At 44.7% G+C, this 27,832-nt stretch overlaps 2 protein-coding genes across 9 annotated transcripts in view; one reads left to right on the forward strand and one right to left on the reverse strand.

The window, feature by feature from the left end:
• The window catches only part of snap91a (synaptosome associated protein 91a), a 43,176-nt gene extending 20,980 nt beyond the window's left edge, over positions 1-22,196 (forward strand). The window contains exons 3-29 of one of the 6 annotated variants that reach the window (XM_028979456.1): positions 1,145-1,220; positions 1,747-1,849; positions 2,493-2,586; positions 3,017-3,128; positions 3,839-3,945; positions 4,028-4,069; positions 6,423-6,484; positions 6,614-6,619; positions 7,838-7,850; positions 7,972-8,102; positions 8,186-8,265; positions 9,894-9,908; positions 10,769-10,999; positions 12,292-12,375; positions 13,464-13,688; positions 14,184-14,267; positions 14,462-14,530; positions 14,677-14,772; positions 15,386-15,457; positions 16,752-16,949; positions 18,269-18,439; positions 18,521-18,545; positions 18,871-18,964; positions 19,901-19,987; positions 20,062-20,163; positions 20,292-20,386; positions 20,861-22,196. In XM_028979456.1, the coding sequence (XP_028835289.1) occupies positions 1,145-1,220; positions 1,747-1,849; positions 2,493-2,586; positions 3,017-3,128; positions 3,839-3,945; positions 4,028-4,069; positions 6,423-6,484; positions 6,614-6,619; positions 7,838-7,850; positions 7,972-8,102; positions 8,186-8,265; positions 9,894-9,908; positions 10,769-10,999; positions 12,292-12,375; positions 13,464-13,688; positions 14,184-14,267; positions 14,462-14,530; positions 14,677-14,772; positions 15,386-15,457; positions 16,752-16,949; positions 18,269-18,439; positions 18,521-18,545; positions 18,871-18,964; positions 19,901-19,987; positions 20,062-20,163; positions 20,292-20,378 (2,466 nt within the window). In that variant the 3' untranslated portion in view covers positions 20,379-20,386; positions 20,861-22,196. The remainder of the gene's footprint in view (positions 1-1,144; positions 1,221-1,746; positions 1,850-2,492; positions 2,587-3,016; positions 3,129-3,838; positions 3,946-4,027; positions 4,070-6,422; positions 6,485-6,613; positions 6,620-7,837; positions 7,851-7,971; positions 8,103-8,185; positions 8,266-9,893; positions 9,909-10,768; positions 11,000-12,291; positions 12,376-13,463; positions 13,689-14,183; positions 14,268-14,461; positions 14,531-14,676; positions 14,773-15,385; positions 15,458-16,751; positions 16,950-18,268; positions 18,440-18,520; positions 18,546-18,870; positions 18,965-19,900; positions 19,988-20,061; positions 20,164-20,291; positions 20,387-20,860) is intronic. The other 5 variants (XM_028979458.1, XM_028979460.1, XM_028979459.1 and 2 more) reach the window with 5 other exon arrangements.
• A 107-nt stretch (positions 22,197-22,303) lies between these two features.
• On the reverse strand, positions 22,304-27,832 carry prss35 (serine protease 35). Of its 3 annotated transcripts, none has more exons than XM_028979463.1 (2): positions 27,602-27,738; positions 22,304-24,367 (listed from the first exon to the last, which is right to left on the reverse strand). In XM_028979463.1, the coding sequence occupies exon 2, from the start codon at positions 24,346-24,348 to the stop codon at positions 23,110-23,112; it is 1,239 nt and encodes a 412-aa protein (XP_028835296.1). In that variant the 5' UTR covers positions 24,349-24,367; positions 27,602-27,738; the 3' UTR covers positions 22,304-23,109. The 3 variants fall into 3 exon arrangements, with proteins under 3 accessions (XP_028835296.1, XP_028835297.1, XP_028835295.1); XM_028979464.1 differs by lacking the exon at positions 27,602-27,738 and adding an exon at positions 25,307-25,457; XM_028979462.1 differs by having other exon boundaries at positions 22,306-24,367; positions 27,722-27,832.

A 27,832-nucleotide genomic window follows, 5' to 3' on the forward strand; every position in this document is an offset into this window, starting at 1 on the left:
GTCCAACAAGGCTTTGAACAGGTATCCTTCTTCTTTCAAAGATGTGAGTCTTCAGCTATAGATTCATTTTATCATAAGGGGCTCAGGAAAGATACAGAATTTCACAAAAATTTGCATCACTGTTTGGTATTATTATTTTTAGTATATTTGTCTTTTGTACATATATATATAGTCTCAGCTATATACATGTTAGACAGTACAACATTTATCTGGAACCTGGTGCTATATGTAACATTTGAACAATATAACAAAGTTACATGCTGACATAAAGTGCACGTGTGCAACACAGATAAACTGCGATGCAAAAAGTGAAAAAAGGGGACACAGGCGGTGAAAGAATGACATTAAACAAAGACAATAATGAGACAGACAGCGCTAAACTAGTAAACTAATAAATGTGCAAAGCAAAATAGTGCAAATATTAAGGTGCAAAAATGCAATGGTGCATTAATACATAATATTACAGATCGATAATGTTACTCAGTATAACAGAGGTAGTGTGTGTGTGTGTGTGTGTGTGTGTGTTGTGTGTCAGATCAGAATGGAAAGTCCCTGAGTGTTCAGGTGTCTGTTGGCCTGTGGAATGAAGCTGTTGCAGAGTCCCGATTGCTTCTGTACCTTTTTCCAGATGGCAGGAGGGTGAAGAGTGCACGTCAGGGGTGTGTAGAGTACTTCACAATGCAGGTGGCCTGTCGGATGCAGTGTGTTTGGTAGATGTACGTTATTGAGGAAAGAGAGACTCCGATGATCTTGATCAGCTGTTTCCACCCACACCCACATTGGAGTTAGCTTTGATCCAGCACTCAGTGATTGTCTGTTGATCTTTATCACACTCCTTCAGATTATTTCTGCATCCGACTCACTGCTGCTGTGGATTTGTAACACGTTAGAGAATTTTGCTTTTAAAATGGCTGAAACATAAAAAAAGTCAATTTTCTGGCTTTCTGACTCAGCCGTGACATTGCAGCTGAAGGTACACTAAAAACATATATGTGCAACATATTTGAGAAGCCACCAGCTGGATAGGAGAAGAAGCGCGTAGAGATTAAAAAAAGCAATGAATTATTTTACCTTTATTCAGCACATTGCACGTAGGTATTGAACAGCACCATCAAATCGATTACAATTTGTCTTTTTCTTTCAGCGGTTCATTCAGTACCTCGCCTCCCGGAACACTCTCTTCAACCTCAGCAACTTTTTAGACAAAACCGGCTCCCACGGTGAGTAGGACTGTGCAGGTGTCTGCAGAAAAGCAGTATAATGACGGCCGAGTCTTTTTGCAGGCAAAGGCAAACATTGACTGAGCGAATGGAGGCGGCCATCTTGCCATTTTATAGGAGTCACGTCATCCCGCTTCCGCGTTGCTCCCGGTCACGTGAACGGAGTCACGTGACAAGATGTTTGCATTTTGTACTACACCTGATTTCATTTAAGGCAAACCTTTTGCAGGATATGCAGCATAAGTGCTCCCACAAACAGACTTGGTCTTATTGCAAGTTTTCATCAGAATATGACAAAGATTTATCAAACGCTGAACTAGCTTCAGCGAAGTGGCTTCAACTGCCGAAAAACCCAACTGAGTCTGCCACGGGGCCTGAAGTTGTTTATTAGAGCGTCTTTAAAACCCTTTTCTGTGGAAAACGATTAAAAGAGCTGGTCTTGACACAACCATGATGAGGTTTTATGCCATTGAAGTGACAGAGCAGCGATGATCCAATTCTTGTGTCGCTTTGATCTGTTTTCCAGGTTATGACATGTCTACGTTCATTAGACGCTACAGCCGGTACCTGAATGAGAAGGCCTTTGCTTACAGACAGATGGCCTTCGATTTTGTCAGAGTGAAGAAAGGGTATGTTTGCACACTTTAGGTGCTGTCAGATGTTGCCTACAGAAATGCACTATACAAGGATCTCAGTTGTCATCCAGTTTTTAACAGAATATCACAGTGTTATACAAAATATTAATTATCTTCAAGTCCCCCTCCAAAAGTTCTGTACTGTTATGGACACATCTTAGAAAATTAGGTAGGGGTGCAATAGTTCATGTTCAGCACAGAATTCTACTTCTCACAACAAGGAATCCTGAACTTAAATCCTGGGCTGGTCATTTTCTCTGGGTGTTCTTGTCTTCTGTCTAATTGTCTTCTGTCTAATTTTGTTTTGGGACACACGCCATATTTTCTGGGACTTATTAAGAGAAGAAACTAATTGTTCCCAGTCGGCATTGCTGTTGAATGTGTTAAATTGCACACTACACACTTCTTTTTAACTGGTGGGTGGTAGTAGCCTAGTGGGTAACACACTCGCCTATGAACCAGAAGACACAGGTTCCAATCCCACTTACTACCATTGTGTCCCTGAGCAAGACACTTAACCCCAAATTGCTCCAGGGGGGGACTGTCCCTGTAGCTCTGGATAAGGGCGCCTAATAAATCCTGTAAATGTAAATGTATATGCCTTCAACGTGACATCTGTGTCCTGGGTTGTCTGCAGAGCTGAAGGGGTGATGAGAACCATGTCCACAGACAAGCTGCTGAAGGGGATGCCCACCCTACAAAGCCAGATCGATGCCCTTCTGGAGTATGATGTGAGTCTCTCAGAACATTAGCGACCCAGCTCGTGGTGTGACCTGTGTTGAATTTGACTGTGAAATTAGAAGGTGGTGGCGGTCACAGCATTGTGCACAACATTTGACCAAAAAGTGCCAGTTTTCAACTATGCAACTTGATGTGATTTTAGGCGACTCTTAAGGTTGTTTATGTTGATTATGCATGAATTATGCATGAATTTTTTTAAGTGTTAAGAGCAGCTTAGCTGTGAATATAAAAGTAAATATGAACAGAAAGATTGTGTAAAACAAGTATGTAATGTAAATGTAAATGTAAAACAAGTACGTTGTCTGAGACTATTCCCTTAATACAGGAAAACCACATAACAACACTGCAAATACCATCACTTAAGTGTGTGATTAGTTATGCGCCGCGTTTTTTTAACAACTTGTTGAAACACTTTCATAGGTTCATCCGAAGGACCTGGTCAATGGAGTGATTAATGCAGCCTTCCTGTTGCTCTTTAAAGATCTCATTAAGTTGTATGCCTGCTACAATGACGGTATCATCAATCTCTTAGGCAAGTATTTGCTTCGGGACCCAGTACCGGTGTTTTATTCACTTTTACTGAGATGGATTGGTCAATATACAGCTCTGGAAAAAATGTGAGACCACTTGGAAAAAACTGCCTTTCGATTTTTGGGGCAGTGCAGAATTTGTTGAATTTCAACACCAGGAGAACTTCTGCATCATGATGAGACGCTGATTAAATGAGCAAAGTCCCGGTGCAGCCCGTGACAGCGGTTTTGGTTGTGGCACACTGAGTCAGTGTGCTCAGGGTCTTAGTTATTTGTAAAGAGTGAGACTTTTTTTTCCCATTTCCACTTCCCCTTTCCCAAAGTAGAGCCATTTGTCCCATATAACCATAAATCTGTTTGTATTCCACCTGCACCTTGCTCCTCCCCTTCCATGGTGTCATGACACCAAATCTCACCGAGCAAAGGAGGGGTTGCTAACCACTAAGAACCACTTTTCACCCAGTTTCGATAGTTGAACTATTCTTATTATATTATCTAATAGTGGGTGTGTTTAGTTAGTTGTTTAGCACTATTGTATACATTTTTTTTTAACCAAATTTTTTTGTTTTATAACAATTGGTTATAAATGTGATCATTCGTTTACTGAGGGGTATAATGAGTGTTTTATTTTACACAAACCTATTCAATCAATACTCTTTCATATTTAAAAAAAACATGTAATTTTTTATTTTACTGCTATTTTGCCGTATAGAGAAATTTTTCCAGATGAAGAAAGGACAGTGTAAAGATGCCCTTGAAATCTATAAAAGGTTCTTGACACGAATGACGAGGGTGTCAGAGTTCCTGAAGGTCGCAGAGGTAAGTTTGAGCTCTTATACATGACTAGGCTAAATGAACTGGTGGATTAATACATTAATTTGCTAAATTTTGTTTTTTACAGCAAGTGGGAATTGACAAAAATGACATTCCAGAGTTGACCCAGGTGAGATTTTGTTTTCATTCTTTGGTTGATCACTAATATTCCTATTACTTATTAGATGATATACCCCTCCCACAATGACTAACAGTGCATGTAGAGACTTTCAAAGTAGTGTTGCATGTATTGAGTGGGGTAGAACAATCCAAGAAATGCAGAAGTCTTTCCCACTTGCAGTGTCACTCCCCTTCCTGGACCAGGCATCCAAATATGACAGGTCAATCTTCTTATTACTGGGTTTTGAGGGCAGGGGACGTGTCCCATGGATCTATTCTGTCCTCCTTGCAACCAGTGAGTCTTACTGCTCTGGTGATTGACATGCCCTGTGCTCCCTCTGTTCTTATTCCAGAGGTGCAGATTGATCACTCAGGCTGAGAGTGTGAGTAGTGCGTAATGCATACGGCTTATAAGTGCAGCCTAGGAGAGAACACCAAATAAACTCTTCCATGCCAAAGAAAAAGCAGAGCTGCACACAAGTATCACAGTATCAAATGATTTTGGATGTGACTGTAGGAACTGAAAAGAGCATGCTTGCTGGGCGCGTTCCACTAGTTCAGATCTGGGCTATAGATGTTTGGATCTGGACTTCCCATGATCTAAATCCGCCATTACAGACTCTTACACTTGCAACGTGCATATGCAGGATTGCAAGTCGCACGCTGGTCAGCTTCTGCGTTTGTGGGACCCTGACGTATGTGCTTACAGCCTGCATGGTGATGGTGATGTTGTGGAATCTCCGCAGCGGAGGCAGAGGACAGAACTGGCACTGAGCATGCACTGATTCTTTCCACAAGGGAGGGCTCTGGTTCTGACAACATGCATGCTCAGAGTCATGTGGCACTAAAAGTACAGTAGTAAATCAGGCAAGAAGACAGTGACATTATTATGAAGTTACTGATGACAGTAAGATAAAGAGGAAAACAGAATTAAGAGGTCAAAAGGGAGACGTTATTTTAGCAGCGTTGCGGTTTAGGTTGCTTTGATGTTGATGTTTGATGTTGCTTAGATGAACCAGGACCAAGTTAGAATCACTTACACTTGGTTGGATGAATTATTGCATTTTTTTTTACCCACAATGCAGTTTGCAATCTCAGAGACAGAAGGTGTAGACTATATTTAAAATAAATAAGTGGTGGCCTAGCGGGTAGGCACCATAACAAGGTTGTGGGCTCGAATCCCAAACCGCCAAGGTGCCACTGAACAAAGCATCGTCCCCACACACTGCTCCGCGGGCGCCTGTCATGGCTGCCCACTGCTCACTCAGGGTGATGGGTTAAAAGCAGAGGACACATTTTGTTGTGGCACCGTGTGCTGTGCTGCAGTGTTTCACAACTGGGTGGTAGTAGCCTAGTGGGTAACACATTCGTCTTTGATCCAGAAGACCCAGGTTCAAACCTCACTTACTACCATCGTGTCCCTGAGCAAGACACTTAACCCTGAGTGTCTCCGGGGGGGGACTGTCCCTGTAACTACTGACTGTAAGTCACCCTGGATAAGGGCGTCTGGTAAATGCTGTAAATGTAAACCATGTCAATCACTTCACTTTAGCCGTCAGTTTAAGACACAGCAATGAATTGCTCTGATGGAGACAGAGGCATTATTTCCTGCGGTTCAAAATCAACTAGACACAGTTCACCCGTTCAGTTTATTACACCACTAATGTACCACAGTAATTTCAGTAGTTTACTCTATTGTATGTGCAGAGCCAGCACATGGAAAATCGTTCATCACTGCCCAGAGCGAGTTTGATTTATGGGCCCGTTCTTCAGCAAATGGAGCCTCTGTGAAGGAGTGCAGCATCCCAGTTGGCTTTTTATGGAGAGAGTTGGTGTTGTTGAGGGCGAGCTTGCTCTGCCTCTCTCTCTTTTGGCCCTAACTGAAGATCCTCCATGCTATTACAGACCTCTGTGTAATTGTCCATGACACTGGTGGCCTTCAGGGATGATTGAACTCTCTGCCCCACAAATACATATTTTTTCCCCTCATTCTGTTCTTATAACGTGTCCGGGACATTAACCTCAGTAAGGCACCTAGAATAATTGCTGCAAGTCCACGTCCTTTAAGGGACTTTAGAAGGCCTGCAAAGAGAAATAGTGGCGGGATGTCTGCATGGCATGCTTCAGCCCATGAAGTCTGCTTGCTGCGCTCTGTCATTTTGCAATGGAAGTTTCTGGAAAAGCAGGCATTTATCTAATAGTATGAGGTCACAAACCACAGGTAATGTTGCTCTATGTTTTCTTAACGGGAGGGCTTGACATTCTCTAGCCAAATTCCTCCTTGACATGTTCTTCTTCTCTGTCCCAGGCACAGTTTAGCCAAGTACTAATGTATTTCGGTGTGTTGCGGTTTTTGTTTGCAGGCTCCCGAGAGTCTCCTGGAGTCCCTCGAGACACACCTTAACACTCTGGAAGGCAAGAAGGGGTGAGTTCTGCTTCACACTGGGAAATGTTTGTGAAATTTGCTGTAAAGTTTTTGTGCGACAGGTAGAAATGTTCGTGGACTTCTGAAATTGGAAAATATTAATGTCCTCCTCTCTTTTTGTGTCAACAGTGACGAGTAAGTACTTATTGTAGAGCACTTTTACATTGCTGATGGATTGTAATGCAAATATGGTTTTGTTTTCATTATGTGTTGTTTTTGGCAATTCTATGGAACAGTCGCCTGAACTTCAATTCAAGGCCAAACGTCGTGAAGTTCAATTTGTGACTCTATAGAATTTTTGAAAAACATTCTTTGGATGTTGTAAATTATCCATTTATTTTGTCCTTATATAGATATGTCCTTTATAGATATGTTGTGTCAAATTGCTGAGGTGCCAGACCTGGGATAAAAATAGTTGTATTTCTTTGTCAAACATTTTCAAAGCTTTGTTTAATTGTACATACAATCTGGACTTACTCTTGTTTGGCGTGTGTCAGTGTGGAAATAGAATATTTCTGATCATGTGTTAAGGTAAAAATAATGAAGACTGAGATAATAAAAATGTTCATTGTATTACAATCCAGCAACAACATTGGTGTAAATGATAACAGAAGGTGATACTGCTATAAATGGCAGGATTCAATGGATGCAAGCACAACTGAACATGTCGGGCTTTATGCATACATTTACAGCATTTATCAGACGCCCATATCCAGGTCGACTTACAATCAGTAGGTACAGGGACAGTCCCCCCCTGGAGACACTCAGGGTTAAGTGTCCTGCTCAGGGACATGATGGTAGTAAGTGGGGTTTGAACCTGGGTCTTCTGGTTTGTAGGCAAGTGTGTTACCCGCTAGGCTACTACCACCCTATATGCTGTCATTTCTTCATCTGGAAAAGATCATGTGTGACACAGAATTACAGTATACCAAACATTTCATTTTATTTTATAAAGGCATTAAAAAACAGAATTTTTTATTTTAAAAGAGAGGCTGCAGCGATATTTGAAATCTCATACAGTGTGCTGGGCTGGCAATCTCAGTTTATTGTTTTGCTGCTTGCTGTTCTGATCGCTGAGAGGAATTCTGAGAGCCTGTGGGTTTGTTTGGCTGAACAGTTAATTCCGCATTTTAATTCTCCTGTCTTGGTCCAGGTCTGCAAAATTCACGTTCATATTGTCGTTTATTTGTTTCCGTTTCAATATGAACTATCATTCATTGTGTCTGTTCCAGTCCTTATACAGTTGAGAGGTGGTTCATGTAACCAGCCGCATGTGCATGCTAGTAACTGCTTTAAGTGATGCAGATGTACATTTTTTTACAACGTGTTCATGTAGTTCTCCTTCTTTTGCAGATCACCAACCAAGGTGAGAGTCACATTTGCACGTATTGATTGTTACGTAATTGCAACTTCCTGTGTGGATATTTCCATCTGTAGTCTCTAAATTCGGATGAGTTCGGCAAACGGCCTGTGTTGTGTCTGCGTAGAAAACATCTCCGACCAATAACGCTTCAACACCCGGCACTCCTGCTAAGAACGTCGAGCCGGTGGCTGCGGCGGCGGCGGCCCCCGCACCCGTACCTGCCCCGGCTCCGCCCGCTCCGCCCGCCGCCGGCAAGTGAGTGTGCTTCCTCGGTACTTGAGGACGCCCACCGCTCGTCACACGTGCATTTTAAGCCTCCGTATCTCTGCTTTCTGCAGCTCTCTGGCCAACGACCTGGTGGACTTCGACCTTCTCGCCCCGACAGCAGGCCCGGCTGCCTCTACTGCCTCCTGGGGAGGTATGCTCCACCACGCCTTGTCCTTGCTGCCTGGCTGTCCTGGTTTGACCGCAGATGTCTGTTAGCATGTTGAGGAGTTATCCGCGCTTGACGGGAGGAGACTTGATACAAGCTGTAATGGGGGCGTGAACATCCCTGTGCAGGATAGATAAGCGGTGATTGCGGCAGGGAAGGTGACACAAAAGTGGATGTTGTTCGGAGGCAGCCTCCATTTATAAAATAATATAAAAAAAAACCTTCAATAAATACAGTTTAAAAATATAAATAATAAACCGTAAGGTAAACACGGCAATCAACTTTCTTCTCCATGACTGAAAACATGGACCAGCCTTTATATCCCAGGACCAAACCATTTATCGAGACAATAATCAGTTATCGATACACAAACATTGAAACAATTCATAATAACATTCATCAAATACTAGAAGTAATAGGGTGGTAGTAGCCTAGTGGGGTAACACACTCGCCTATGAACCAGAAGACACAGGTTCAAACCCCACTCACTACCATTGTGTCCCTGAGCAAGATATTTAACCCTAAGTTGCTCCAGGGGGGGACTGTCCCTGTAACTATTGATTGTAAGTCGCTCTGGATAAGGGTGTCTGGTAAATGCTGTAAATGTAAAGGTAATATGCATCAAAAAGGCATTAATTCAATTAAACAAACATTAATTTTACACATTTACCATAAACCCCCTCCTACTCAATGCCATTTGATAAACCTTTTGTATGTTAAATATATTTAAATGGTAAAAACCCTTTATAAACAGGGTGGTAGTAGCCTAGGGGTAACACACTCGCCTATGAACCAGAAGACCCGGGTTCAAGTCCCTCTTACTACCATTGTGTCCCTGAGCAAGACACTTAACCCTAGGTTGCTCCAGGGGGACTGTCCCTGTAACTACTGATTGTAAGTCTCTCTGGATAAGGGCGTCTGATAAATGCCGTAAATGTAAATGTAAATGTATAAACCCAGTATTAACATTACTGGTAACAGGCACTAGTTCTGTTACACAAGCCAAATGGCATTTGTTCTAAGATGAATGTTGGGATATTTTACACCCATTAATGACAGTCCCACCTCATGACCTTCCCAGTGTGTTTGGATGGAGGACATTTGTACCATAAAATGTCCAGTCATCTTATTTTTTAGATATAGAGGTAGATGCAGCGTTCCTGGTACGTTGTTGTTGAACTGGCATGCGCAGTCCGCTTCTCTCTCAGAAGAAGGAAGAGACAAAGCTGTCACGATGCCTGGACATGGCGAGGAAGGAGGACGCATGCGCACGACGTCACGGGACAGGGGTTTACTACATAGTACACAGGACAGGGGAAATCATCACCACACAACGACCCGACGGCGAACAGACACAAACAGGAAAGCTTTATACAATTACACAGGTGACAACAATCAGGAAACAGAATAACACAAGACTACATGAAACTCCGGTCCGAACTCCGGACCGGATCATGACAAAAGCATTAATAGCGTTAGAGAACATCTGTCTGTGGAGAATGAGTGTGAGTGTGTGTGTGTATTGTTCTCACTTTTGTCTGTCACTCTTTCTTTTCCTCACTGCCTCTTTTTCCTCTGTTTTTTTTCCTGGCTTCTGCGTTTCATGGGGAAAGATCTGCTGGGTGAGGGTGAGTACCTTACAATAATGTCAGTTTGTTCTGATAGGACTACTGAATTTCTCAGTGGCTTTAGCTGGACTCATACTGTATCATGACTCGAACCTGACATAATTTCAACAAACATGGTGATTCCAGCAGACGTAGAGGTCCATCAGATGCACACATGATGCCTGGAACACAGTACAAGTACTGTCTGAGGCCAATTATACATTAATATTTAAGATTCTAAAGCAGGTAGAAGGACTCAGGGTTTATAGCTTATCTGGTGGGACTCCACATCAACCCAGATCAGGTTCAAGGTTCAAGTTTGCTAAAGCCAGAAACACAGCAAATTTAATTTTTCAATTATTGTGTTAAAATGTATTATTTTTATATGCCTCATGAAACTAAAAAAATCATTTTAAACTCTGATCTTACTTATCCAGAGCTACTTACAATCAGTAGTTACAGGGACAGTCCCCCTGGAGACACTCAGGGATAAGTGGTTAAGTGTCTTGCTCAGGGACAAGACACTTGTTAAAGAAGCACTCGCTACAACTTTTTTGAATGCTCCAGATGTATATACTAATAATGTATGATCTATTTAATTGAGATTCTTTTCTTAAAAAATTATTAATAAGGTGAATATTGCTTGTTCTTCAGCTTTTCAGTATTTGACTAAAAACAGGGGAAGATATCAACCAGTTTCTGGAACTGGCCTCCTATAAACCAGTCTCCTCCATCCTCTTTTTCATTTTAACCTACAGTACTTTACTATTCATCTTCTGATCTGGACTCAGTTGTCTTCTTCTCTCCCTGTCACCTCCTTCGTCCTGTCCCACGTTGTGTGATGGTTGTAATCTGGTTGTGCTGGTTTGGTGGGGGTTCAGGCTCCGTGGCCGCTCCTGCGCCTGCAGCTAGTTCCACCGAGCCTCTGCTCACCGAGCCTGCCGTTGATGCCACCGCCACCGCCGCCGCCACCGCTGCTGACGCAGCAGCTTCAGCTCCTACCACTGCTGGCCAATCAGAGCCTGTGCCCGCCGCGACTGCTTCCTCCACCCCTGCAGCAGTCACCCTGCCTGCTCCCACCACCTCTGTCTCTGACATGGATCTCTTTGGAGGTCAGTGAGCTCAGCTCCAGGTTCAGAGGGTGATCTAGACACCCATACTCCAAAGTACCCTATCAGAAAACATGGGAAGGTCAACATCTGTAAGAATGATCCGATTATCATCAGTCCGACCCAGGGTAAACGTATTTAACAGTTATAACCCTATCACTTTACAGTTATAATGCATTACCCTTTTTACACCTTTTTATACCTACTGTTTCCAACGTAAACAATCTCAGCATCTTTACTCGGTTAAAGATCTATTGATTAAATCACGGCAATTTAATCAATGCCTGGTTTAATTGCACTATTTATCACACCGCCATTATTAACCACTGCAATTAACCCACACTGCAGATTATCACACAGGCCCTTCATATTCTCTTCTTCCTGAAGTCTGAACCAGGGCCCACGTCAAAGAGCTCAGAGACCTAGTGCACCTCTGAGACCCTTTGATATACCATCACAGAGCTCACATTCACAGGAAATGTTGGTTTTCTCTTCATTTAAATGGATATTCATAAGGGTACAGATCAATTGTTCTTTTACAAAGACCAGCATTAATGGAACAGATGGACAGGTAATGGACAGGTTGAGGGCTACAAATTTGCACACTGAATATTAGGTTATATTAGGTATTTGTTTACAAATTAGCCTCTAAATAAACGACATTATTAAACATAATGGAATTTTTTTAGATGATTATTGTTATTATATTATTGTTAGAGTAAGAGTATTGCTTGCCCAAGTGTTTGTAGGTTTAAACACTAGCCATGTAAATAAGTAGGTGTAAATAACTGGACAAACCCTACTGCAGTTTAGCAGTGCATTTACACATAAACTTTCAATATCTGCTAATTTTAATAACTCAAAATTCTGCAAAAACTGTCTAAATATACAAATTCCCTCACAAGAAGTACATAAAATCTATTTTTTTACGAACACATCTAAATGAAGTGATACCTGTGCCATTGTCACAGCCCTGTTCGGCCTGTGTCTTTTCACCTGGCATATTTTCGATCCAATCCTGGAGATCTGCTGTTTGTGTGGACCTTGGCTTTTCTTGCCTGGTTTCCATTGTTGGAAAACCACCATAAACGCACCACACTCACACCAGGCCTTTAGGACCGGATCTTCCGGCACTGCAGCTGCAATCACATGCAGCATCTGCTTCAAACTCTGATTTTGTATTTTCATTACTTTTTCTTTCTCTCTATCGCCTCCTTTGTTGGTCTGTTTTGTTCATTTCTTCTGGCTGCTCTGTCGAATTTCGCCACGACTCCCCTCCCTTTTCTGGCATCCAGATGCGTTTGCTCCTTCCCCTGGGGACGGTCCGCCCACTGAGGGCAGGGCACCAGTAGCTGCTGCTGATGCATGTTCTGGATCTGGTGGGTGACTAGACTGTTTTACCACTAAGCTGGAAAACTCAAACACTCTGTGTGTGTGTGTGTGTGTGTGTGTGTGTGTTTATATTTCTGTTCTTTCATATGAAGACAAGCCACACTATATGCCTGGTTGAAGGGGTGTGTGTAGGAGAAGTGTTTGACTTGATCTTCTACCATTATGGTATGAAGAAGATGTGTTTGTTGTCGTGTTCGTACCCTGTCTGTGTGTCGAGTTGCAGCTGTGCGATTTTTGTACACGAGATTCAAGAGTTCAAAATTCAAGATTCATGAGAGATGCTTCCTATACGCCCATAGACAGTAGTGAGCCATCACTCACCTGCCATTGTCACCAGGAGGGGCGGCTGTCCCTCTCTAGTCATGTCAACAAGTCTCCTTGTTACTCTAATCTCTCACTGCATACATGGGCATATTCACAGGAATATCCCATAATCCTCAGCTTCATTCCCTTAATTTCAATTACTATTGTGCATTGCTCTGATATTGTAACATATTTCACAACATTTTTTGTTTTTGTGTCTCGTGCTTTTGGGTCTCTTGCATTGGGACCAAGTAAGTATCTTTAGGGTTTTATCACACCAGTTACTGATGTGTGTTGGGCATATGTGGATCTGGAGGCATAGAATTGTAGACCTACCCTGCCCCTCCTCTACCCATATACTCATTAACTTTATTCTGCATCCACAACGCTGCCCTGACCCCCATCAGACTCCTTCATAGTTAACATGCAGCAAGGAGGAAGAGTATTGGGGGAAACCAGCTCCCCCTGCTGACTGTCGGTGTTGACAGTAGAACTTCCTCCGTCTCGGCTCTGATAGTGTTCATGTCAGTTCTGCTCATTCCCGACCCCTTGACCTGTTGTGGCAGTATTAAGGTTAATGGTGGCCATTTGCTTGACCTGTTTTATTTTGCTGCTTTACTTTTCTCGGTTTTCCTAAAGTATGAAGCTTTCAGAATATGTTTTGTCATGTTTTTTCTTTAACAAAACTCCCAATTTTCCTAAATCCTCCCCATTTTCTGCTCATTTTCCCCATTTGCTTCCTTCAAACTGCTGACCCCCCCCCCCCCAAAAGACCCCTTCGCCCCATCAGAGGGGAGTGCCGAGATCGCTCCGGAGCTGGACCTCTTTGCCATGAAGCCGATGGACAGCGGCGCCGTGGCTGTTAGCCCGACCTCCACCGCTGAGCCAGCCGCCACCCCTACGGCCGCCTCCCCCCCTGCCACCGCCCCTACCCCTGCCTCCACCACCACCACCACCACTGAGACTGCAGCTGCCCCTGCTCTAGATATATTTGGTGGTAAAGTCTCAATTTGTGTCCTTTCTTTTCTTTCTTTCTTTGCACATTGCTCTGCATTATGGTGGCAAGAATTTTCCTTGATTTTAGGTTTACTTTGCTATTGTTTTAAGGTTATAGTTTGTTTCCTGCTCCTTGATTTTTTTTCTGAAAACCTAGATTGAATCAAGATGCTTGACCACCTCTTAAGCCAAATGTAGATTTTAAAGCAATAATCAGCAATAAGCAGTTTTTTAATAGAAATTTTCTGGATATTCATTGGTCAAGAACGAAGAGTTGGTCAACATTTTGCATTCAGACCCGCCTCCTACTGCAGTGGGTGAAATACAGAGGAAAGAAGGGATCCCCCTTTCAACTTCCTACTGGGGTTTTATTTATTTATTGGTTTACAGTACAGCTATGCCTTGTTCCTTAAAAACCCGTTTGCTCCCCCTGCATTTCTCTCTGCTTTCGGTTTTGCTTTTCTGCACTGATTTATGTGTATGTCCTTGTTTGTAGATATGTTTGATTCTATGCCTGAGCAAAGCTCCCCCACAGCATCCAAAGCAGACGCTACTCCTAGCATAGGCCTATTTGGTGCAGGTACAGGTCGTCTTCATCTCGTCTGGTGCCATACTCCACCATCTGTTTTTGCCACACGTCTGGGTTTTGTCCTCATAGTGGTGCCTGACTTGTGCATGGATGTGCACGCGTGTAAAACAAGCCCAAAAAATCCCGTTTTCCTTTTCCTGCTTTCACGCCATCTTTCTTTTCCTGCCTCCTCTGTCCCTGGGAAGACCTCCCAGCCGTTTCACGCGGGCCGTCTCCTCTGCCCGAGTCCAATACGACCGGTGACCTGCTGTCAGGTACGGCTCCTTGTTCTCAATGTGTCACCTGTCACTCCTTCTTCCGCTGTGGCACTTAGTGTGTGTTAAACAGCACATTATTAAGTGCCTTCATTTTCTGCTCGTGCACTATACAGTTTTGTCCTTTTCTCATTATTTTGTTGCAGATGCCTTCACATCTGCGGCTCCGGCTCCGGCTCCAGACCCTGGTTTGTCCTCACCACCCAAGACTGAAGCTGCCCCTGTTTTGGACCTCTTCTGTGGTGTGTACACCCCACTCGTAAACTGCCACTGATGAGACTAAATTAGATTGTATTTTTTTGCTGAATATGCAATTTCAGTATTTTTATAAATGATTACCGGCAATACACCACAGATAAAAAGGGAATTGTGCTGTAGCCAGAAGAAATGAATGCATTTATTGACTCCTAAAAATAGGTCTTATAATATTTTTTTGGGAAATTTTTGGTATCAAATCTCTCCTTGTACAAAATTGCATTGTATTACCTGAACAGCAGAAGAAAAAACCAACAACCAGCAACTGGCCCTTTCTAGCGAGCCTGGTAGTCCTCCATGGGTGCTGGCTGTAGAGATGTGTGTTCAGAGGACTATAACACACATCAGACGGCAATCGGCAAAAGTAGCATTAAAACGCCCACAATTATTATTATTATCACCGTGTTCATTTCTCTCTTTTTATTTAAATTTTTTACTGTGGTAACTCTGTGTGTGTGTGTGTGTGTGTGTGTGTGTATAGCAGGCACGGTTTCTCTCACCCTTTCTCCATCTGCTCCTCTCTCAGTGTGCTGCTCACGGCTGACTAACACTTCTCCCCCCCTCATGCTGCCCTTTGGATGGTTTACCTGCTCCCCACAGATGCGTTTGGGGAATCTGCGGTGGATCCCCATCTCGCAGCCCCTGTGACGCCAGGAGCTGATCTGCTTGGAGGTACACTTTTAAAATTACACAGTTGCCACGTCACTTTATTAGAAAGTTGTGTCGTGGGGAATTTACTGTGTGAGTCTGAGTCAGAATCTTCTTTTATTAATCAGTCGTGGTCCTGTGGGCACAGCGCACCCGCTTTCTAGATACATCCTCCAACCCGTTTCATAATCTTATTATTATATTACTCTACATATTACTCTTATTATTATTACTCTACATCCATTAAATGTAAATGAAATGTAATTAATGCCACGATTGTGTATTGCGGAAGTTCCGTCATCTGTGTGACCGGATGGGAGATACAGGAAACAGAATCAGCGATAAAATATCATGATCAAACGAGAGGAAATAACGTCTCGTCTTGTTTTCATCATTCAAAATGAAGAGACATTTTAGTGTCTTTTTTATCTTGTGAACCATATTTAGACTTGTTTTTTTTCCTGAGTGAGCCATGTAGTGCCCCCTTTGTGTGTGTGTGTGTGTGTGTGTGTGAGGAGTTAACGCACTAGAGACAGTTCAATAACTACAGCGTGTAAACAATATCATGGTGCTCATTACATTTACATTTACAGCATTTACCAGACACCCTTATCAAGAGCGACTTACAGTAGTTACAGGGACAGTCCCCCCCCGGAGACACTCAGGGTTAAGTGTCTTGCTCAGGGACACAATGGTAGTAAGTGGGATTTGAACCTGGGTCTTCTGGTTAGTAGGCGAGTGTGTTACCCGCTAGGCCACTACCACCCACCTCATTACATGTTTTTATCTGTGGTCCTTCCTGCCAACACAAAGTCAGACCCATATAAAAAAATAGGTTTAAGTGTGTGTGTGTGTGTGTGTGTGAGTGTGTGTGTGCTCACTGGAAGTAATCGTCCGGCTGTCATCATAATTTTTTCTTGGCTGCGATTGTCCAGCCATTATTATCTTTTGAGCTGCCAATGGTTATGAGCTACTTCGAACAGTCCACATGTTCACCAAGCTGTGACAGTCGTGCTTTCCTCTGGGGCATCTCGGGCCTTCTCGGAATTTATTTCTCCTTGCTGGACCATGTAGTCTTATCTTTGGTTCTTCCACAATTCCCAGGCTTCAATATTTGTATAGTCCACAGAGGCACACAAATATTACAACAGTTCCCACGTACAGGTTATGAGACATCTTGTAGCCTTTCATCAGCAGTCTCTGTACCCATCATTCCATCAGCACTCCAGTGCTATCATCAATACACCTCCTTTGTAGGCATGATCATGTCTAATAAGGTGGCCAAAGTTTGTTTTTTTCTGTCCTCCTCCACATCCAGGATTAAGTCCCTCTCTGGCTCCGGGTGAACTGCCCACCCTGGCCCCAGCGCTGGCCCCAGCACCCTCTCCTGCACCAGTCCCCATTCAGAATGACCTGCTGGACACCGGCTTCGACGCCTTTGGATCTGCACCAGCGCCTGCTGCAGCTGATGCCGCTCCTGCCTCAGCGGCGCCCTCTGGTGGCTTCGACCCATCAGGTAGGAATTTGAAATTAATGGGAACCGTTTAATGTTTCGGAAGCTGCCGCTGATGTGCTGCGTTAATGTGGTTGCTTTTTCGCGGAGCCTCTGGTGCTCCCGAGGCTCTTGTCTGTTTTTTTTTCCCAATGTACTGCATGAGTGCCACTGAAATGGCGATACTTGTTATGTAACAGCGAGGGTCCAGACCTCACACATGCCTCTTGCTTCCCTCCACCCCTTTTTCTCATTCTGTTTTTGTCTAATCTTGTAACACTCTCAACATCACTCCCTTCTATGTCTCTCCGTCTGTCACCCATTCATTTCCTTCTTACTTACGTAATTGTATATTTTTTCATCCCCCCGACCCCTCCCCGGTCACATCTTAATCCTCTGTCCCCGCTCCACTTCTTCTTTCCCTTCTTTCGCTCACTCTGCTGGCTCTTTGCTTGCTTTCGCTGTGGGACGGGTGAGTTCACAAGCTTATTTCCCACACTGCTTTGCAGCATGAACCACCCTGACCTTGTATGACGCCATGTAATTGAATGCCCAGTAAACCTTAATGGAGTCTGCCTTGCAACTCGGGAACATAGGGTTCACTTTTACTGTGTACGTTACTGTGAACGCATGTAAGTAGACTGTCTTGTTTGATAAATCCTCTCACACACCGGAAATGTCATGTCATTTACCCCAGGCACTTATTTTGATGATTTGCTCAAAGATGAACAGCGGTTTAAGGAAGGATGAAGTAGAAGCGAGTAACGACTTATATAATATAGTAATATCCACAATAATCTGGAATTAGTTTCTGATTCATGAAAAAGGTATCAATTCCATGCACAATCATAACTGGTAAGCACCTACCATTGTTGGTTTTAAAAGGGTCTGGTACAACTTCAGTTTTGTTCTAGAGCATCATAGAAATAGAAAAATTTAAGTGCCTTCTTATTAATATTGATTGAATTTTTTTACAATTTTTGAATGTGATTAATTGCCACATAGATTAATTGCACTGCACTAAGGGAGTGAAGTGGTTATCTGTGGAAATCTCAGACAATCATCAAGATAACGGTCATGTGGGAACTTATATAGCGTCTCTGTATGAAAAAATACTATAACCATCTTCAGTTATGGCTCATTAAGGACCATTATGACTATTTCATTCAGTGTGACTTTGTAGCTCCCTAGTGCATGCACACACACACACACACACACACACACCTGAATGCAACAAAATGTAATGCATTGAATGCCTTTATTACTGATGTAGGGTTTTGTGGTGATTTGTACAGCTAATGTACACATTAGTGTTCATGCTAGTATTCATTGCTCTTTCGCAGTATTCGATGGATTAGGGGACCTGCTCATGCCGGCCATCACACCCCAGAGCACGGGGGGCACATCTGCGCCCCCAACAGCAGCAACTCCTACCCTGACCGCAGCAGCAGCTGCACCTCCTGCAGCCAAACCCCTTGGAGATCTGGACTCATCACTGGCAGATCTTGTTGGAAGTATGTCCTCAAAAATTAACGGCTTAAGTAACTTTCCTAGCCAGGATGCTAAATCTCATTCTGTCCTGGTCCTTCTTACAGATTTGGGAATGGATGTCCAGAAGAAGTAAGATTGTACTCTTTCTGTTTGTATTTTGTGTGTGTGTATGTGTGTGTGTGTGTGTGTGTGTGTCTCTTATATCTTACTCAGTGGGACCAAATGTCATCATAAAACTAGGAATACATAAAATATTGTATTTTTTTTATTAATTTTTTTTTTATTACTTGTAATAAATCAATACTTTCTTTTCTCATTCCAAAAAGGGTTTTCTCTTTATGTGGTGTTATTTAAACTCACTGCAGCCAGAGTGAGTTAATGTGATGGTTGACTGATTGATGGGCGAGTGAGTTATTGGAACACGGGGTTGATAGAAAGACCTTGTCTGCTACAGGGATGGGCAGTGGAACGAGAAGAAGTTGACTGGCGGCGCCAACTGGACACCACAGGTTGCTCCCACTAGCTGGGGAACCCCTGGAGCTCAGATGGTGAGATAAGTGTCCCACAAGATCTGTCAATAGCATCCTGCTGAATGGTCCAAACAATGTTCTTTTCATCTTTGGGAGAGTTACTTGTATTTAAAATGCTGAGAATGAAGAGAAGACTAAGGCCCCATCCACATGAAAGGTTTTTTTCTAAAATGGGTTGTTGACTGTGTCCGTATGGGAGCGTTTTCTGAAATGTTGTCATCCACGCGGAGATGCAGAGAACGGCCCCCCGTTAGCGCCCCTCCACATCTGTAAGCGTGGCTGTAACTCCCCGCTCCTCGTTTCGGTCCAAGGTCTTCTTTGCGGTGTGTTAAGCCGCCAGGGCACGTTGTTGTTCTCCAGCCTTGTCTTCTCATTAGAAATGTGCACCGTAGAGAGGATTTCTTGTAGTTTCTTTATGAGGTTCAGCACAACCCAGTAGCGTCTGGCTGCAGTCACTGTGAGGTGTGGAGATCCACAGAAGGCAGAAACACGTCACCTTGCTCTGAAATCCAGATCCGCCAAGGTGCCACTGAGGTGCCACTGAGCAAAGCACCGTCCCCGGGCGCCTGTCATGGCTGCCCACTGCTCACTCAGGGTGATGGTTAAATGCAGAGGACACATTTCACTGTGTGCACCATGTGCTGTGCTGCAGTGTATCACAAGTGACAATCACTTCACTTTCTTCTTTTCTTTCACGTGGTCCCCTGATGAATGACGTCCACACGGAAATGTATAATAGAGAAAGTCACTTTGGAACCCATTTTAGAAAAAAACACCGTCCCTGTGTGGACTCAAGGCAAGATTGTGGCACCTCAGATTGGATTTTGCGGGGGCCCTAAGATTTTTTGGGGGCCTTTAGACCAAGGAAAGTGTTCAGAGAGAAAAAAAACAGTTGTTCCTCTCTAAATCATGAAGAGGAATATGCATAAATCTGTAGTTCTTTCTCACTTGCAGCCTGGAGCTGCCCCTTTGGCTGCAGGAGCCACGCCCCCACCTGGAGCTATGGCCCCTCCTTTGGCAGGCCAACCTGGTTTTGGCATGGTAAATGCAAAATCCAAGAAAAACAGTCCGTTTCAGATTAGAATCAATTGGGTTTAATGATTGAATCCATGCAGCCCTTAGCACCTGGAGCCGGAGCTCCCATGATGCCCCAGATGATGATGCCACAGTCCGTGATGCGGCCACCGTTTGCTGGAGCGGCTGCCACAGGAGCCCCAGTAAACACTCTTTTCTTCTGGTCCTACCTCACCTGCTGACGTTCTGAACTAGAAACCTCATTATAAAATATAATGTATGCATGGAAGAATGGAAGCCAGTCACTTTCTCTCTCTGTCTGCTTTCACAGGTGTCCCCGGGACCTGCAGCTCAGTGTCCCAAAAAGCCACCAAACAAGGATCCTCTGGCAGACCTGAACATCAAGGACTTTTTATAAACACAAAGGTACAGCGCTGATGACATTTCACAAATTCTGACACATTTACTCCTGGTTCAGGACAGGAATTGATTAAAAGACATGAATACTGATAGGAGACATGTTGTCACAGGACAAGGTTGCAATGACCAAACACGGTTGGTCATTTTATAAATATATTGCATGTTTGTGCGTGCAATATATTTATAAAATCATCCAGGATGAGGACGTGTGAGAGCGGTCAATAATCAAGCTCCTCCCATTCTAAACTCGGTTTATAAATGATCAAGATCATGTTCTAGTTGCCAGAAATAATCACACACCATCCGATTTTAAAGCGATTTCTTTCTAGTTTTATGTATTTATGTCGGTCCTGAGGACATTTGATCTTACACTAGAGAACAAACCCCACGCTTAGTGGCAACATGAAAAATACTTCCATGGCATATTTTTGGCCTTGTAGAAGTGTGCTAACATGCTGATGTCTTCTCCTTTTCTTTCAGACATCTTTGTGGTTCTGGGCTCCAGTGAAACATGTCTGCAAATACCCATCAGACACCAGAGGACCCTCTCAGCTGATCACGTGTACTAGCTGAAGCCCCACCTCACCCAACAAACCACCCCCGCAACCTGTGTAATGTGTAGCACAAACCATAGAGGGAAAAAAAAGAAAAATGAGCGTGTGCGTATCTTGATGTAGTCCTTTGTAGTCCTTTGTAGTCCTTAACAAAAAGTGAACAACACTCAAATATAAAAGTCTTAAAATTTAAAAATGAAAGAAAAAAAGTTCTGTGTATTTTGAGCCCTTTTCCAGTGTTTGCGTGTGAGTTGAATGAAGTGTGTGTGTTGATGCCCTGCTGCCCTGGCTCACACCTCCCACTTTTGGGGAGGTGGGGTTCACCCCCAACCCTGACTAGGGTTGATGCTCAGATTCTTTCCTTGTTTGTCAGGTTTGAAGGTGTACATACAATCATACTGGAAAGTCAGTGCAATTCCTCTGTACTTTGTATATCTGTCGAAGAGCCTATTGGTGTTATCGAATCCAGAACAAGTCATGTGACTGCTATTAAATCCCTTGATCGACTGAGCATCTTTTATTGAAGGGATAAAATATTATTGTATGACATATAAATTAAGAATGTGTGCAGGCTCCTGAATTCTTGTTAATCCCCATTATTCATTGTTTGCCATTTTGTTCAAATTCTTTTCTCATAATGTTACATATATAACATTCTGCGTTGTTTGTGTAGCTTTTTGTCAAAATGGTGTTTACAGAAATGGATTTTATCCATGGGTCACACTTTTTTTATTTTTAAAGAAAAAACAGTCACCTTCTTTACTGTTTCTTCTACACAAGAAAAGAGAAACGCTACATGTCTCAAAGAAACGAAAGGAAAATATGCACAGCAGCCTGTTATAAGCAGTTGTCTGGTTATTCAGTATATTCTCATGAACTTGTCGGTGAAAATTTGTGTTTGATTCCCATAGTTGCTAGTGCTTCGATATTATTATTACCAGGCCAGAATTGGTAGATGTAGTGTTATTTTTGTATTACCATAGGAAAAGATGGCCGGGTGGTTTGGCTGTGGTGCTCTCCCTGCCGCAGTGGTGACATTCATTCCCGCTGCTCTGAACACATGCCTGGTGTCTCTGTGTGTTGTCATACCAAGTGACTGTAAGTCAACAGTTTACGGTGTAAAATGAAAACGGGGAAATGTTTATTTTTGAGCTTTGGATTATTTATTTATTTATTTACCTATTTCTTTTTCATTTTTAATGCCCTGTCCCTGTGCATGTAGGCCCTTTGAGATGCAATAAATACACTGACCAAACAAAACACATCAGTGTAATTTGGTGGTTTTCCATGTTGGTTTTCTGCCCAACCCTGCATTCCAAGAAGCATCCTTAGAGACTCTTATCATTTCTTTTATTTAATAAAGGTTGTATAAAATAATACAGTTTAAGTTAAACAAAAGTTCCAGATGAATTTGCACAAACACTTAATCCGAGTTTAGATCTTAATCTCTGTTTATAAAGTATTATTGATGCCACAATTTAAGAATAATTCCACACTGACCCTTACTCGAATTTTAAATAATGACAAAGAACATTATTCAGACAATCTTCTCATTAAATACACTATTACAGTACAAGGCTATCAAAATGTATTCTGACAAGTGTTTACATTACATTACTTTAGCACCAAGCATCTGCATAAGCACCAAATTTTTATGTGCATCACTCTCCCCCAGCAAAATAATACAAAAACATATTTAACCTATGAGAACTCAATCCTGTTTTAATTTTGAATTAGTCATCCATTTGTTATCATAGAAAATTTACTTAATTATTTGTCTAAAAATCATTAAAATAGATAAAATATTTAACCATATGCATGTGTATGGCTACTTTTCGTGTCTCAGAAAATATCGTTTTTCTGTGTCTTATTTACTGAAGTGCTCCTTCAAGGCATCTGGAAGGTCCGATAGACACGGCGGATGCCTCCACCAAGCAACACTGATTACATGAGGCAGTGAAAAGTCGTCACCTGAAATCCATACGAATACCTTCATCTTCTAAAACCAAACTATCGCTCTAGCTCTAGATTTCTAGATCGAGACATGTATTCATTAGCATGTTTAATAATTAAATAAATTAAAATGGCTGTAGGGCTGTGGACCTTCTTATTGTCTGTTGATGACATTGACAAGTCTGCTTAGTCCCTCGTGTTCAACGGAAAGGAGTCCCGCTGTCAGGCGCTGCGGCACTCGCCGGAGTCGCCGTGGACCCAGTAGCATATCTGCGCGAACTTCAGTGGCGTGATCCTCACGGCCACGTTGTGGTCCCGCTGGTTCCCGCTCACGTCCACCCACTGGTGCCCGGAGAAGACCCCGATGACCTTCCGCCTCCACTTCTTCTCCCCGGACTCCTTCAGGCGGACGTAGACGCCCGAGCCGCTGGAGCCGGGCTTGGCGTCGCAGTACTGGTACAGCAGGTCGTCGGACTCCTCGGTGACGGAGCAGAAGCGGTACACCAGCTGGCCCGGCCGGTCGTCATCGAAGCCCGAGAAGTGGATGCGTCCGGCGGGCAGCTTCTTGACGGAGGGGACGATGCCCAGGTCCATGTGCTGGGCCTTCTGGGCCCTCTTCAGCTCCAGCACGGCGTAGTCGTAGTCCGCCGCCACCTTCTCGGAGACGCCTTTGAACCAGCCCTTGGGCACCTGGATCCGTTTGACTCGAGTCCAGCGGAAGGCGGGCGGCTCCGGGTCCACGGCGCGGCGACTCCGCCTCTTCTTCCCCTTCCTCTTCCTCTGCCCCTCGCCCTTGTCGTCTTTCTTCTCCTTCTCGCCGTTCTTCCCGCGCCCTTTCCCACGGCCTCCTCGTCCCCTGTCCCCGCTCCTGTGCCGCGACCGCTCCTTCAGGAGGCCCACGCGCAGCTTCTGGGCCCCGTCCACGTAGTCCGTGCCGTCGTGGATGCAGTGGGCCGCGGTCAGCACGTGCTTCGGCGAGACCAGGATTCCCGAGCAGCCGGTGGAGATCTTCACGGAGGTGGAGAAGGGGTACTTGGTGGAGAACTGCTTGTCGGTGATGGTGAAGCGCGTGTCGGTGCCATACACCTCGCGCTTGTGGCGAGGACGTGCCGCGGACGAGTTCCCTTCCCAGTTGTGGACTTCGTTCAGGCCCTGCACCGACACCGCGGTGAGCGTGCGCGTCCCGTTCTCGTACACCGTCTCGTAGGACAAGAGCTCCTCCAGGTCCTCCAGCCGGGGTTCCGGCAGTCCGTTCTGGCACTCGATGCCACAGGCTCGGTGGATCTCACCCGGGGGACGGGCCGTGAAGCCGGGCCTGCTGAGCAGCACCATCCGCCGTCCCCGCACCAGAGGCACCTTCCCGTGCGGCCAGGTGTACCCATCCTCACTGTCCACAGCCACGCCCGTCACCGCAGCCAGCAGCGTCACGCCGAGCAGGAGGCTGAGGGGCACGGGGCACATCGCACTGCCGCTCCTGGATCTGAGGACAACAGAGGGAGGAGACGTCAGTTCAAAGAGCTTTATTTGTGGGCGGTGGTATAACAGGAGGTGAAGAGTGAAAAATGAGAAATGAGAGACTGAAATCAGAGGAGGTCTGGGTTAGGGGGGTGAGGGGGGTGATAACGGGGGGGTTTGGGTGTGTGTGTGGGGGGGGGGGGGGGGGGGGGGGGGGGGGGTTGCCGGTTCGAATCCCGAGCCGCCAAGGTGCCACTGAGGTGCCACTGAGCAAAGCACCGTCCCCACACACTGCTCCCCGGGCGCCTGTCATGGCTGCCCACTGCTCACCAAGGGTCTTGGTTAAATGCAGAGGACACATTTGACTGTGTGCACCATGTTCTGTGCTGCTGTGTATCACAATGACAATCACTTCACTTTCACTTTAGGAACAAAGGTGACCTTGATTTTTGTCATTTTGTCCCCAGCACAGAGCATCAGGTGGGCTGGAGTCAGGAAATATGTATAGGGGGTTCAGAACATTGGCTGCGGTTAGAGACACACCTTGGCACACCCAGACAAAAGATTACCGTGTCATGAGTTTGGCAGCTGTGTTGGACAACTACACCTCAACTCCTATGTCAAATTAGTAAGGGATTTCATCCTTCGATAACTGAAGGGGAACTGAGCGGCCATAATTGGCCTTTTATTTAAAAAAAGTACCGACTGGTAATTCAAAAAGACAAAGATAAAAAAACCTTTTTAGTGCTGATGTCGGTCAACAGACACCTGACCCGGACACACCGTTGCGCTGTAAAACTACTGCGTGGTCGCACTTTCAGTCTTCATGTGAAGATCTCAGACACTAATGACATGTTGTGCCGTCACCCCATTCTGAACCACAAGAGGGCAGAACACACCAGCTCATCAGGTAGCACAGCCAGGTCGTGTGGGACCAGAAAGGTGCAATACGCCCGTAAGATACCTGTTGGAGCAGTAGTGGCCAAGCGGGCAAGGCAGCGGGCTCGGAATGCCGGGGTCCCCACACCCTGCTCCCTGGGCGCTTTACATGGCTGCACACTGCTCACTCAGGGCGATGCGTTAAATGTTGCTGTGTGCACCGTGTGCTGTGCCGTGCTGTGTATCACAACAATAATCACTTTAATAATGACAATAATAATCACTTTCACTTTTCACTTTCAGATGCAAAGTCAGGTATATGATGCCTGCTGCATGTTCAACACAATCAACACAATAATAAATTATTATAACTTTTTAAAGGTCTTTGGCAAAACCTTTCAAAAAGAGTATATGGTTCTGGCAAAAACACTCCAGCAGAGTCTGTAGAACGTCGCAGTATTTTATCCTGTCGGTTTAAGGCGCTGGACCAGGGTGCTGGAACGACGGCCCTGTGGTCTTTGAGGTTCTGGACGGGAGGTTCTGGACAGACCCCGTGGCTATGCGGCCGTGTGACCAGCTACCGTCAGTAATGATGGTATCGACTTCCCACCACACTTCCTGCACTTCAGCTTGCCCTCAGCATGCCTAGAGGTCATGTCATGAGATGGCTGAGACAACAGTGTTAGAAGCAACTGGGGCTAAATGCTTGATGGCCAATTGAAGGCTCAGACTATCCCATTTTTGTAATCTGAAGGACCTGCACCTTAGTGAAGTGAAGTGATACACAGCAGCACAGCACACGGTGCACACGGTGAAATGTGTCCTCTGCATTTAACCCATCACCCTTGGTGAGCAGTGGGCAGCCATGACAGGCGCCCGGGGAGCAGTGTGTGGGGACGGTGCTTTGCTCAGTGGCACCTCAGTGGCACCTTGGCGGCTCGGGATTCGAACCGGCTACCTTCTGATTATGCTTCCTTAACCGCTAGGCCACACCACAAATCAGAGAGGAATGAGAGTTGTCCCTGCCATCCCTATCTCTCACACACACACACACACACACAAACACACAAGTCCCTTACGGGATATGCAAGGGCTTTGGTGGTGGGAATCTATGCGGGAACTCATAGATTCAATTAATTCAATTTAAAAAAATCTAACTAAACCCGTAAGGGACTTGTGTGTTTGTGTGTGTGTGTGTGTGTGTGTGTGTGTGAGATAGGGGGGGCAGGGACAACTCTCATTCCTCTCTGATTTGTGTGACCCCCGAAGCAGAAACTCAGTCTGTCACCTGACAGATTGCCTCTTCTGTGGTGGAAAGCTAAAAAGAGGAAGCGTTTCCCTGAAGGTTATCACCCATGACAGGCAAACAACTGAGCTGGCCATTAACCAATCAGATTTCACTCGAGGGGTGCAGGCCCCTCCCACCGCTGCTTCAGCGCCACTTTCTGTTACACGGGATGACAGGAGGTCCACAGGACCCCCTCGCAGCCTAATAAACCAGGTTTGGGGTCTTGGGGAAGGAACGTGGCGGAGGTGTGGATCTTTCAGAAGGCCACACGTCCACAATCTGAGAATCGGAGGGTTCCTCCCATGAAGAACCAATTCCTGCTTTCCTCCCCTCAGTCTTTTAGCACGAGCCACAGGCAAGTTATTCACCGTAAAAATGACTGAATTGCTGAATTAAAAATCTACACGTTTGAGTGTGCAGACTTTTCTACGGCAGAATTAAAAGGAATGAATAGTGATCCTGTGGAAAATAAAAAAAGTCCACATTACCGGTCCAGGGTGCAATGTGCACAACACCAACAGCATCATTAATGATATTATAATCCGTTCAGTATAATTACGGTGGTCAGAAACGTTCTTCTCCTTCCGACCGAACGATGGCGCTGCAGATCACATTTCCCCAAGCGCTCGTACGGGCCGGGAAAGCGGGTCACGCAAAGAGCGCAGGGGCTGCAGAATTTCATCTCATGACCCAACTTGGAACTTTTTTTGTCGCCAAGACTCAGTCTCTCTCTCTCTCTCTCTTTCTTTTTTTATTAATACGCGCCCGCCGCACAGAATAATCAGAAAAATTAAAACACGCAAATAAAGGAGCGCTTTCTTCATGAATCAGACTCTTCCAGTCATCCTGACCCCCCCCAAAAAAAAAAAAAAAAAATTATAATAATTTAAATTAAAAATATATATATCTGGGACCACAGCAATCAAAATGAGTTTATAGACATTCAAGAATCTTCATGAAAAGGATAACTGGTTAATTAAATAACTTTACAGTCAGTTGTAAAATAATTGAAGGTTTCAGGATCAACTCTAATTAACAGAAACCGATTAACAGAAATCGATTAGTCCTGACAGTGAAATCATTTGCCAGCACCTCCTCTCCTGTCCTGTCCTGTCCTGTCCTGTCTTCTCCTGTCCTCTCCCTGTCGGGAAGGAGAAGACGGTGGAGCGGGGGTCCAGGCGGGGACCCGGGGAATAAAAGCGGCGGTCCTACCTGGTGGACGTGGTCGCTTGGTGTCCCCGTCCTGTCTGGTGACGGCCCCGTCGTGGCGGCGCGGGTGGGGTCGCGGCCAGAGCTCCGCGCAGAACTCGCACTTGATGCTCG

Source organism: Denticeps clupeoides, chromosome 5, assembly GCF_900700375.1.
Source record: "Denticeps clupeoides chromosome 5, fDenClu1.1, whole genome shotgun sequence".
Lineage (NCBI taxonomy): Eukaryota > Metazoa > Chordata > Actinopteri > Clupeiformes > Denticipitidae > Denticeps > Denticeps clupeoides.